The 11720-nt window shown below is 36.1% G+C and overlaps 1 protein-coding gene across 3 annotated transcripts in view; it reads left to right on the top strand.

Moving 5' to 3' along the window:
- Positions 1-1037: 1037 nt before the first annotated feature.
- Positions 1038-11720, top strand: part of LOC132199604 (ras association domain-containing protein 10-like) — a 44365-nt gene continuing 33682 nt past the window's right edge. The window contains exon 1 of one of the 3 annotated variants that reach the window (XM_059624451.1): positions 1038-1336. In XM_059624451.1, the coding sequence (XP_059480434.1) occupies positions 1206-1336 (131 nt within the window). In that variant the 5' untranslated portion in view covers positions 1038-1205. Of the gene's footprint in view, positions 1337-8785; positions 8974-11720 lie in introns of those variants that run through there. The other 2 variants (XM_059624450.1, XM_059624452.1) reach the window with 2 other exon arrangements.

Here is an 11720-nt window from a genome sequence, read left to right as displayed (position 1 = left end):
GAAGAAAAATTATGTGAAATGTTTCGTTTGCACCATGAGGGAAAAATAATGAATCAACAACTTTGTCTCTGTCATTGTACAATGAACCACTGGCACTAAATTTCAAAAGAATGAAAACAGACAGTTATGGCTTTTTGGAATAATTCAACATTGCATTTTTTATACGTTTGATAAAAATTTATTCAGTATTAATATTATTCTAAATGGTATCAATCTGTCAAATTTTTCATAATCGTAGTAGAAATTTCATAAAAGTACAGGATTGTTATAGCAGAATAATTGCTAATTTCTTATTATATTTTATATAAATTTAGTGGCAATTAAATAATTTTCTTTGATAATTTTGTAATATTTTATAAGTTTTAAGGAGTTTCAACCGATTCATTATTGAATTGACTATAAAATGATATATTAATCCGAATTTTCAATTTTTCTTTGATTAGACAGTTGCACTTGAATGGGGGAACGTGATGGATTAGATTCAAAATTTACTTAAGAAAACAAAAAAATTATTTATAATGCAATAAATACTAATTAAATTGTGTTATTATATATTCAATAAAAAATAAATACAGCAAATAATAAAATCTATGATACAAAACTTAACGTAATAAACGCATTTAAAATAAAATAATTTTAATTTAAAAAAAAAATGAAAATAATTATTAAAAATGCATTTAACTAAAATATTAATGTTCCCATTTTTACCCCTGCTTAACTTCAAAAATATTTTTTGGGATTAAAAGTAAATACTATGCAGCTTAATTTTAATTTATGTACATAAAAAAAATTAAAGAGTTCTTCTCTTTTCTTGAGACTAATATTAACGATTAATATAATTATTAAAAAATCAATTTTTTCTATATTATTTTTGTTTTTCTTTTCAGAATTGCAGCCAACACGCGTTTAGTCGTAGACGGGCAAAGGTGCGGGTGACGTAATGGTGACGTCAAGCGGGCAAGAAGGACTCGGCGCTGCAGGTTCCTGCGAGAGAGAGGAAGGGAGGCGGCGCTCTCTCGAGCCGAGGAAGAAAGAAAAACGCGCTCTCTTCAGTTGGTGTTTCGGAGCCGCGCCGAGTCGACCTGATCGCCGAGCGCCTTTCGACAGCCACACCACCTGTCCGTACTTTTTCACTCGCCTGTGCAGTGCCACCCTGAGCTGCGACCACTTGTTGCGAGCGCGCGGCTCATTTATGTGCCCGGTGAATGGGATTGTGCCGAGATCAGCAGCAGGCCTTTGACATGTCCGGCGGTGCCCTCGTCATGCCGCAGGCCCCCGCAGGGGAGCCCCACCACACCCTCCTAGAGCCCAACAACAACCAGCAGAAGCAATTCAGGTAGGATTAACTCTTCATTTCCTATTTTGTGTTATCAATATCAGGGTTTGCAAAGTTTTATCCGTACAGGTTAAATTAGTTTTTTGTGTTGCAAAAATGTGACTCAATTTTTTGTGCAAAAGTTTGTTTTAACAAAAAATTAAATATTACACATATTTAATTTGTTTTACAATCAAGGTAGCAATTTTTATAAAAATACAAAAAAAAATACATTTTTCTTTTAAACCAAATATTTGCAATTGTTGGTTTTGAGAAATGACTTTGAACTTGAACTTGAGGAAATTCTATATTTTAAAATATTCCATTTGAAATTTAACTCCAATTCAATTTTAAAACAAATTGATGGCCAATATTGAAATTTATTATAATTAAAACGCAATTTCGCCCGAGATTTTGCGATGATTCTGAAATAATCTGAAAACCCCCTGTAAAAAGTGTTAATTTTTTCAAACCCTGATGAACCCAGAAGTTAAATCATTAGGGTTAACGGAGCAAAATTACATCAAGATAAGGAAAAAATCTGCAAATTACCTGTAGCAGGAGAATTACACGCCTATATGGCACTTTAATGCCTTAATTCTCACAGCGTTGTAAAAATTACGTCATTATATCAACTTTTTCGTCTTTGTTATTAGAGCAAAAATGTTTAATTATCGCTCTGTTTAGGAGCAACAGTTATAATGACAACACTCTCTCAGCGGTTGCCGATTAAAAACACGCGAACCGAATCACAAATTTATGGCCTCCGAACATGATCCCGATAATAAATTGCCGGATTAAACGTAAATCTCGGCGAGGCACATATATTTTTTTTCGTCATATTTCTGTGATTCATTTCTAATCTAAATTTTATTACACGGCCGTTTGTTTTTCTAGCCAACCGGTAGTCAAAAGCAGGGGCCTATTAATTATAATCCCCACCGCGGTTGATTTAAATGTATTCAAAACGAAAAAAGCAGCGGACAGAGACCATGTGGCTTCTCAACCGGGGAAATTTATTTGAAAAAAAAGTAGAAGTAGCTCCACAAATGAGCTAGTCTGGTGCCGCGCTTGGGAGAAAAAACATACATAAATAAATAAACATATATACGATTTATAATGGATCAGCAGCCTGCATTTTTCTTCTCTCTCTAACAAATTACGAACTGACAGATTTTTCGAGTTTGAGCATCTCGGAAATTAGCTCCGCTGCTGTAGTGCAATAAATTTTCTTAATCAGCAATAAATTGTATAATCTGCCGCGCCACGACGGTTTGCTCGGCGCCGCGTGCATTTTCATTGTCCAAGAGAGACAGACTTTCGTAATCTATAAAAGTGCACTCTCGCAGTGCATGGATATTTATTGCCGCCAACAAGGTGCAACGCCTGCTTGTCGCTGCACTTTTAAAGTCATCTTGAAAGAAGAGTGCAAAATCCTCACAGAAACAAATCACACAAAAATTGTTGATTCAAAATTATTATAATACCAGCAAATTTTGAATTATTGTAATTTCTGATTTCGATAAAAGAAACAAAAATAGCTTCAAAATCATTTTTTAATTGTGCGGCAAGTAAGATAATAAATGCAGCAATTCTAAAGACTGCAAAAGGTGTGTTCTTTTTTAATGAGCTATATTATTATTAGTTTAAAAGTCAACTATTATTTGTTAAATATATTTTTTGGATGATTAAAGATTTAAAGTTATTAGATTAAATTTTTTTTACAATAATTCAACTAATAAATTACCATTTAATTTTTAAATTTTAATAGCAATTTATCTCTTTTCTTTAAGGACATGAGAAACACTTTATATGTATTAAAATTTTAATTAAGTACGCGATGAGCATCACCACAGCGCAAATGTTTGTTTGAAGCCAAATTTGTCATTTCAATATTGTCATTCAATTCCTTTTACAAAAACGACAAATATTAAAAAATATAAATGATTGAAAATATTAACTGAGGTGAACCATGAATAAATTAAACAGAGAAATGACTGCGATTGTCAGTTCATGAACCGTCTGTCTGTCTGTTGATTTGTGCAGCAGGTGTTTCAACAAAGGGCAGTTTTCCTGAACGATTCAAGCCTCTTTGCTCTCGCACATCAGCACACAATGTTTCATACGACGAGCAAATATTGCGATCAGAGAATGATCAAGTTGAACACGATGAACGAGCTCACCGCTTGGTTTATTCACCGGAGAAAGACTTAGATCATCATTCGTGACCAATATTAAATTAATATAAAAGCGGCAGCTGCCGCCTTTTTGCATCTCGTATAAATTTTATTAGTCTGCGTTTCACACAAATGATAATAATATTGTCTGTCTGCGTTGAGTGCAAATAATTCGCAGTAGCGGTACTTCTTCTTTTTTTTTTATAATTTTCGAGTGGGATCATCACAAGGAGAAGTGCGGGCTTTCCTCATTATTTTATGGCGGCTGCCTGTCTGCTGGCGGATTTTAATATTTTCTGCACCGGCCGCGGAACACAATGCAATAAAATCATATTTTTATATTGCCTTTTTCGCACGGCCCATATACATTGAGTCAATCCAAAATCAGGGTCAAACTCTCGTCCAGGAAGCGACATGCGGATATTTATGTCCTTTAATGAGCCTGTTAATTATGAAATTAGCGCTAAATTAATTGATACGCATCGTGGTAAAAAAAAATTAAGCCGATAAAAATGGCGCCTGTCAAGGATAAGCCTTTCTAAAACCACTGAGACAAGAAGGAACCGGCAGGGCTTATTTTAGGCGTTTGCTTAAATAATTAAGATGAGATCCGTTTTGTGCAAAAAGAGAGAAATTGTTATTGCACAAGATTAATTACTTTCCCTAGATTTTCTTGGATTTCTAAAATTTGTCAACCCTGTGAGAAATATTCCCAAGGTCTGACGTACTTTTGGAGAAATTTGAATTTATATTCTTATTTCGCAAAAAAATTCCCACGCACTCTCAGTCAGAGGAAGAGTGAATCTATTCTGGCCTTTCTGTGCGTAGATAAGTGAAATAAAATTTCTTTTTAATCGCAAAGTCCTTGTATCACATTTTCAAAGTCATTGCTGGATTGGCAGTCAGCTGAAAATCGAGGCCAGGGCTGCACCTTTTATAGCCGCTCGGCAAAGTTCAACGCCGCCTCGTCAGCAGGGCTGTTGCTGTGTGTGTGTTGCCGAAACTTGAACTTGAAACATTATTTTGGTTTTTTTTTCTCCTTCAACCTACCCGCCGCGCTCAGCGGCAATTGCTTGTATTATCTGCCGGCGTACATTTTATGGCCGGCTAAATAAGTGCGTGCTCTTGCAAATAATAAATTGGCCAGTTAATTACAATATTTCTGGCCGCCTGACAGCGGTAAGTAGTTGGCCGCGGCGGCAGTGAAAGTATTAAAAGGCAAACCCGTTGCCGGGCCAGTTCCGTGTGTGTGCTCCGATCAAGGAAATAATTCGATTTTTAAAGGGACCAAAACATTTGGCAATATCAAACTATTTAGATTTGACCAGCATTATAATTTCAATATTTAATTTTCTTTTAAATTTTACATCAGAAGTGACAGTTGAATTTTTAATACAGTCGATTCAAGGAAAAATAACTTTAATTTTTTTCTTTTTAGTTTTGTATCAGAATTTCCGGCAAAAATAAAAATTTAAACCGCAAAGAGAAATGAAATTCTTCATAGAACATTTCTGAATTAGCTGTCCGACTAAACCACATATATTTTATCAAGGTTAATTAACTAATCAGTTTTCTAATTTCAAAAATAAATTTGGAGAGTCGAAGATCGAATCTCATTGGCGAAGTGACTGATTCATTTTTAATTTAGCTCTCATTTCAGTGAGAATTACGAGCACCTAATTATAATCGGGGGCTCGCGGCGTGTTTCAAGCGCACATAAATTCTGCCTCGGACACGTCCTTTAATAAGCCAAGCGGCAGCCTAATGAAATTCAATGAAAAAACAAACGTCGCTTCTCTTCTGATGTGGCGCTCGAACTCGGGAGAATAAATATGTTAATTGTGCCGGGGCCGAAAAGAGAGACTAACGGCGGCCCCTTTGGAACGAAAATAAAATGTATAAAAAACATTTTCGATTTGTTATTCAAATTTCATTTCTTTCGAGGAGATATAGACAAACAAAACGCCTGCGAGCAGAACGGTCCGATATCAAAAGGAGAGTATTCAAAGAAGAAGTGCCGTTCGGAGAGACTGGTCCGGACTTTGAAAAGGGATCCCTGTGATGATAATGATGTTATTAAATTGCGTTCGGCTCCTGCTGAAAAAAAGACTTTCTCCGCGCAATCAATGATAGCTGGTGCGTGCATCTGAATTAATTGATCGCTCACAAAAAGAGCAGGGCGATGCGAGTCGCATTCAAATCAACTTCCTCATATCAAAAGGAAGAATAATTTTTATTCGGGTGCAATGACCACACAACGGACTTCCTCAATTTCTCATCGCCGGTGTTGCAATGCCTCTTGCCTATTTCAATTTGTGCGGCATGAGTGAAGAGTTGTGATTTTCTCACATTTATCGGCGATTCGTCCGTCCATGATGTGTCTCATTAGAAAGAGAAAAATGAAAGTTATGTTGATGCCTACCGGCGTTTTGCGGCTTTTGTCTATCAGCAGATGAGGCCTATTGTTCTCCGCTGCGCGTGGTTTTTTTCTAGCTCAGCGATTTCTAATCCCTAATCCGCCGAAAGAAGGACAAAAGATGCAGATCAGGTTAGATTGATTGCTGGACGATGTGAATTTCACAAATAGGTCGCTTTTCATTTTAGTTTCAAATCGTGTTTATTAAAATGTATCACCTGGCATTCTCTGCTCAAATTTTAACCAGCCAAATATGCCAAATTTATTTAGGCTTCAATCAAAACTGATGACTTTTATTCCAAAGTATATTAGAGAGAAAGTGCTTTAAGTTAATTGTGGTCGACGATTTATTTCGCCTAATCAACCCATTGGCTGGAAAAAATGATTTCAGTTTTGATATTAAAATTGTTGGTTTGTATTCTCTTAATATTAATAAATATCAATAATTCACAAAATTAGGCAATTTTAACTAAATCACCACTTGATGAACATGTTTCCCTTCAAATAACCTAAATGAGACTAATTTTATCTTTATATAAAATCATATTTCATAAAATGCCACTTCGTCCTAAATTCTTGTAACATTCACATCTTTTAATAAAAATTTAATATTTAAAAATAAAAACTAATTCATTTAACCTAAAAATATATCAATGACTATTTAAATATTTGTTGCAGACACCAAAATTATTAAAAGTGAAAATAATCCACTACATGTTTTTTAAGTGGATGAAAGTTTATGGAATTAAATACTCTTTCTTGAGTAATAAATAAACTGCCGGTTGTCCTTTTAAATTTCCTTATCATCGCGGAGCTCTTTAGGCAACTCTAAATGCAAATTCATCTCCCTTCTCATTTGGTATCATATGTATGTTTTAGTTTCTCCCTTTCCGATCAAATTTGGCACTCATCAGCTTGTGAGAGAGAAATGCCTTGTATATTTTTGTCAAGTACTTTGGTAATAACAAGTTGTATATGCAAATATTTGCTCTATGAGCGGGGAAAAGCCGATATAATAATAATAATAATGGCCGAGCGGTGACTCTCATAATTTGATCACGGTAATTGCGTCAATTACTTAATCCTGAAAGCCTCTCTGGATTTAGCAATACGCGGACGTTTTATTTTCCCTCCCATAAAAATATAAATAAACGCAAATCGCTAATTACACGCGGGCCATTAAGAAGCACAGTCCGCGAAAACATAATTCAGCGGCAAGTTCGTTTTTTTTTTTCAACAAGTTGTTATTTCACAATCGAAACGAAATCAAAAGTTCTTTTCCTCTGAAATGAGTGATTTTTTATAACTCAAGATCAGGTTTGTGTTTTGCGCCTCAAAATAATATTATACAGGGCGGCACACGGCCGATCGTAAATTAGCTTTCCACTCGCTCGGATTATATACTGGCGTTGACCCAATCTGGGTCACACTTGACCCCTGGGCTGTGTTTTGTCACCTTTTCATAATCCTTCAAGTAGTGCGTGGTCTAAATCACTCTCACTTTCTTTTGCAAAACAGGTGCTCCGTCAGCACTACTCGGATAAATTTCGGAGAGCGACGGGGCCCTCTTGGTGGTCCGTCGGAATTATTTCAGGAATTCCTCTTCGTTTGCGCATGGAAACTTATGGTCATTTATTTTATATTTTTTTCTCATAATCCGGGAGGTTCTTTCATTAGCGAGCGCTTCGTTTGATTTTATTGCTTCATAAAAATCAAATTCCGCAAGAGCGAGCAGCCCCGGCAGAGAGGGAAATACATTTAATTATTTTCTGCCGCCAGTCCGGAGAAGAGAGGCTGCGAATTCGAGCGATTAATCAAAATTAATGGTGAAATTAAGAATTCGTCCCGCCTCGAGTTGCTGGCCCAATTAATTGCCTCTGTCAATAAACAACGCCGGCTCGAGCACGCACTTAATCCTCTTCACATGAGCAGTTTTATTTTATATATTTCAAAGAAAGCTGCGGAACAATTTTTGTGGTTATGATTTCACTCAGGAGAGATTCGTGGTGAATGCAAAATTAGTTCAAATAGATCTTTATATTTTTCTCTTTCTGTTTCGGAGCAGTTGATATCAACTTTAATATGATTAATTAGCTTGAGAAGCAAATCAACACGTTGGTGACATTAAGTGCCAGAGAGCGATTATATCATAATTGAATGATTAATTGCTGCTTATTATTTTCATTCAATTAATTTTAAATGTGTTCAGAGGAAAAGTTGACATAAATCCACCGTAGATTAAATTAATTTCAAAGTGTTTATTGTATGTTGACTGCAGAAATAATATTAAAAGTCACCTCGGTCGACAGCGCTGCAATTTTTCATATAATTAGCTCACATTTTTTGCGTCTTCGCGTTTCTGGTTCACTGAGCGCTGTAATAAAATAATTATTGTTGTTGCTCCTGATTTAGCAATTTTACAGAAAATTAAAAACAATTAAAACATTTTGCTGAGTAACAAAAAGTGAAAAGTGTTAAAATGGAATATATTTGTATTTAATTATCCATTTGAGCATTTAAAAGTTTCTCTTTATGGACAACAGGTGTTTTTAAATTTTTTCTTTCTTTCAAGAAAGTGTCCAGCTTTCTGGCTCTTTTGAAAAGCAGTTCCCTCCAAATGTCACACTGCTCGTCTACTTCATTAATTAATTTTAATGTCTTTTTCTCTAAATTCTCTTGTCTTTTATCGTGACTTCCTCGAAATTTTAATTTTTTTTGTCAGTCGTGGGAAAATAATTTTCACTCAGAGAGAAGATAAAAGTGCTAATTATGTCCGGTGCTGCCAATTTCCTTTCCTTGCAGCAAGTGGAAAGCTGACAAGTAGTCTCACGTGAACACCTCCACAGAGATAAGGCCATAACGCTACGAGTGTGTGTCATCGCCACGCATTCGTTGCCTAGTCGTTTTACCCGAAAGCTCCACAGCGAGCGCAATTGAAGCAAAAATAACAGACAAAGTGTTTCCAATCGTTTTATGGCCCATTCACCGACCGGCTTTTTCCCATTTAATGCACTGGGAATGTTTTTCAGTCGCCGCAAGACTCCAGCAATTGTGGTGCACGCCAGGTAGGCTGAATTAACTCTGTAAATTTTGGGAAAGAAAAAACAGACTAAATAAATATAATTCCTCTCACAATCTGATGAGGAAGACAAGATAAGAGGCTGAAATTTGGGAATTGAAACAAAATCTTATGAATTTCAAATGTGGTCAAATCTCCATTTTCATATGAAAAGCAAGACCAAATATTTATATCTCATAACCCTTTTTCATATTTCGTCAGTTGGAATAAATTTATTATTCAGCTCTCATTTGATGCAAATCCAAAAAAGCTCCTCTTGAAAATAGATCCCAGCACCATTTAAATTTCAAATTTCGTAAGCTCCTGTGTGTTAACGAACTTTGAGGGAATAATTTTTTCTGTCAGACAAAGAACTCCCATGATATGGAATTGAATTCGGAGCCGTCCCTTTCGGAAGCCCCTCGGGTTTCTTCATGAAGTCTGAAAGTTTGCGTGCCTGCGTCAAAAGTCGTGCGGTATCGTCCGAACACGAGGGACGAATTATCACGTCTCGCCAGAGAGCAATAGTATATGGAAATTTTTATACATCTCTTTTGGCATTATTTTTCGTTCCAAGCGCAAAGAATCGAAAAGAGCCGTTTAATTTGCGGTTACAGATCGGCGGCGCTTCTTCTTCTTCTCTTTTTATGTAATATTAATAGACTTCGCCAATCAAGCTAGGTGGCTTTTGACTAGCATTAACCTGTCATGACACAATTCCGCCTCTAATTTATACTCGAGGGAATTTCGTTCGCGGACCTTCTCTTCTAATTGCCTTTTAGGACGCGGCAAACAGTTAGACGTCGGCTACTTGTCTCTCTGTTTGTGTGTGATGGACCGAATTAAAGCCGAAAGCAAGGAGCGTAATTAATTGCGACACGATTTGCGAAGGAATTCAGATTTTATGTTTCGCGACTTGGGACGGAATTGCTGCTGTTTATCTTCACTTTTCAGCAGTGGCAACGTGACGCTTAGCCAGCAGTTTTGCAATCGTTTATCTTATCAAGCTTCCAAGTTAAACAAAATTGAAGTTGGATCATCTATGTACTTTAGTGTAGGATTTCAGTAAAACAAAACAATATAAAAATTAAAATTTATTAAATTCTTTTAAAATTGTATAAAAACAGCATTAATTTATTTTTTTTCATTAATTTTTTTCCAATTATATTATATTATTTTTTTTTAATTTGTCAAAATACATTGTATACATTACATTTTGTAGAACAATTTTAAATTCTTTTATTTTAAATTATATATTTATATTTTATATTACATGGTTGTAGTAATATCATTTATCTTAAAGTAATTCCATTTACATGGGCTGATGTGGGCTTTATTTTCACTTCCTGGTGTATTTATTTCAAATGGGCTGATGAATTATTTTCATAGGAACAGAATTATTACAATTTTCTATTCAACAATCAACCGACTATTCTTCAGATTTTTAAAATATATTACAACATATTGATTTCAAATGTTTAAAAGTTAAATTTTGCAGCTTTGATGAAATCACTCATTGGGAAATTAGATTGGAATCTGACAATAATTGGTCTCGCAAAGGTGAGAGTTCTGCTCGCAAATGTCAGCGAAAGGAAAAGCTTGATTATTTCTTGGCAAAAAACTGAGAATCGTTTGTACATTGTGAAAGCTACACACGTGTCCATCAGAAAACACATGTTCGCTGACGAGCCGAGCCGCCTTTTCTATCAAATTCTCACATTGGAAAAAAAAATCATTGGCTGGTCATTAAAACTAGGGCGCGTAGCAGAGAAGGACAAATCACAGCTGCGGCAGTGAATTAGAGCGTTCAAATCAAAACCGAGTGATGCGGGGAAGAAGAAGAAATAAATATTGTCCTCTCGCGCGACAACTCGGCGCATAATTCAATTAATCTCGGCGCGATTCAATCGCAGCACTCGCGGCGCCGGTATGTTATTTTTAATTATGATTTTAATTTATCGGCCGACACCTTATTTTTCTCGCGGAAAAAACGCGGGCAGTAAAAATAAAAAGGAGGGTAATAAAAACCGCCGGTATTAATAATGCCTTTCTCGCTCTGGAAATAAATGTTATGAATGTGTTTCGGAGAGGACAGTCTAGCCGAGAGAGAGATGAGGAGATATACCCGCAGGAGGGAAGAACAGCAGCTTTATTGCTTGCAAATTAGAATGGGCTACCATTCGCGAGATAATATAGTGTCACACTCTCTGGCCTCCGCTTTTAATTTATTCAACACTTCCAACTGGTTTTCCAAAGGGCAGAGATGTATTTATATTTTTCATCTCCAGCAGCATCTCAGATCCGCTTTCCTAATCTTAATTTCTTTCTGTCCACCAGAAATTGCTCAAATAAATTTCGACTAAAAATGAGCGAATTTATTGCATTGACGTCACAAAACAGTCCCACTAGCGTCCAGCTGGGTCAACTGTTTTCTGGCGCTGCTTTTTCTCGGAAAAACTCAATCTGAGATGCACTATTGCAAAAGAACTGCCTTCAATGGAAACCGTAAATCTTCTTTTGGTGCATTTTTCAACCTGGATCGAGTGAGAGAAGAAACCCGAGGCGATCGGTAAAAAAAATGAGAGATGCATTCTGTCCGCTAACAGGGCATGTCGTTTTCTAATTATTCGGGTGTCCTGCCTGCTCTCTCAACACATGCATGCGCAAGAAAAGTTATCCGCTATATATTCAGCTGCCGCGAGAGAAAGAGGCTGCGCTTTTAATTCTTCGGTGATGAACTCACGAAATCGGAAA

Source organism: Neocloeon triangulifer, unplaced genomic scaffold (genome assembly GCF_031216515.1).
Source record: "Neocloeon triangulifer isolate White Clay Creek 2 clone unplaced genomic scaffold, ASM3121651v1 ptg000014l, whole genome shotgun sequence".
NCBI classification, from domain to species: Eukaryota; Metazoa; Arthropoda; class Insecta; order Ephemeroptera; family Baetidae; genus Neocloeon; species Neocloeon triangulifer.
The sequence above is the reverse complement of the archived record's forward strand: the minus strand, read 5'-3'. Positions and strand labels throughout refer to the sequence as shown.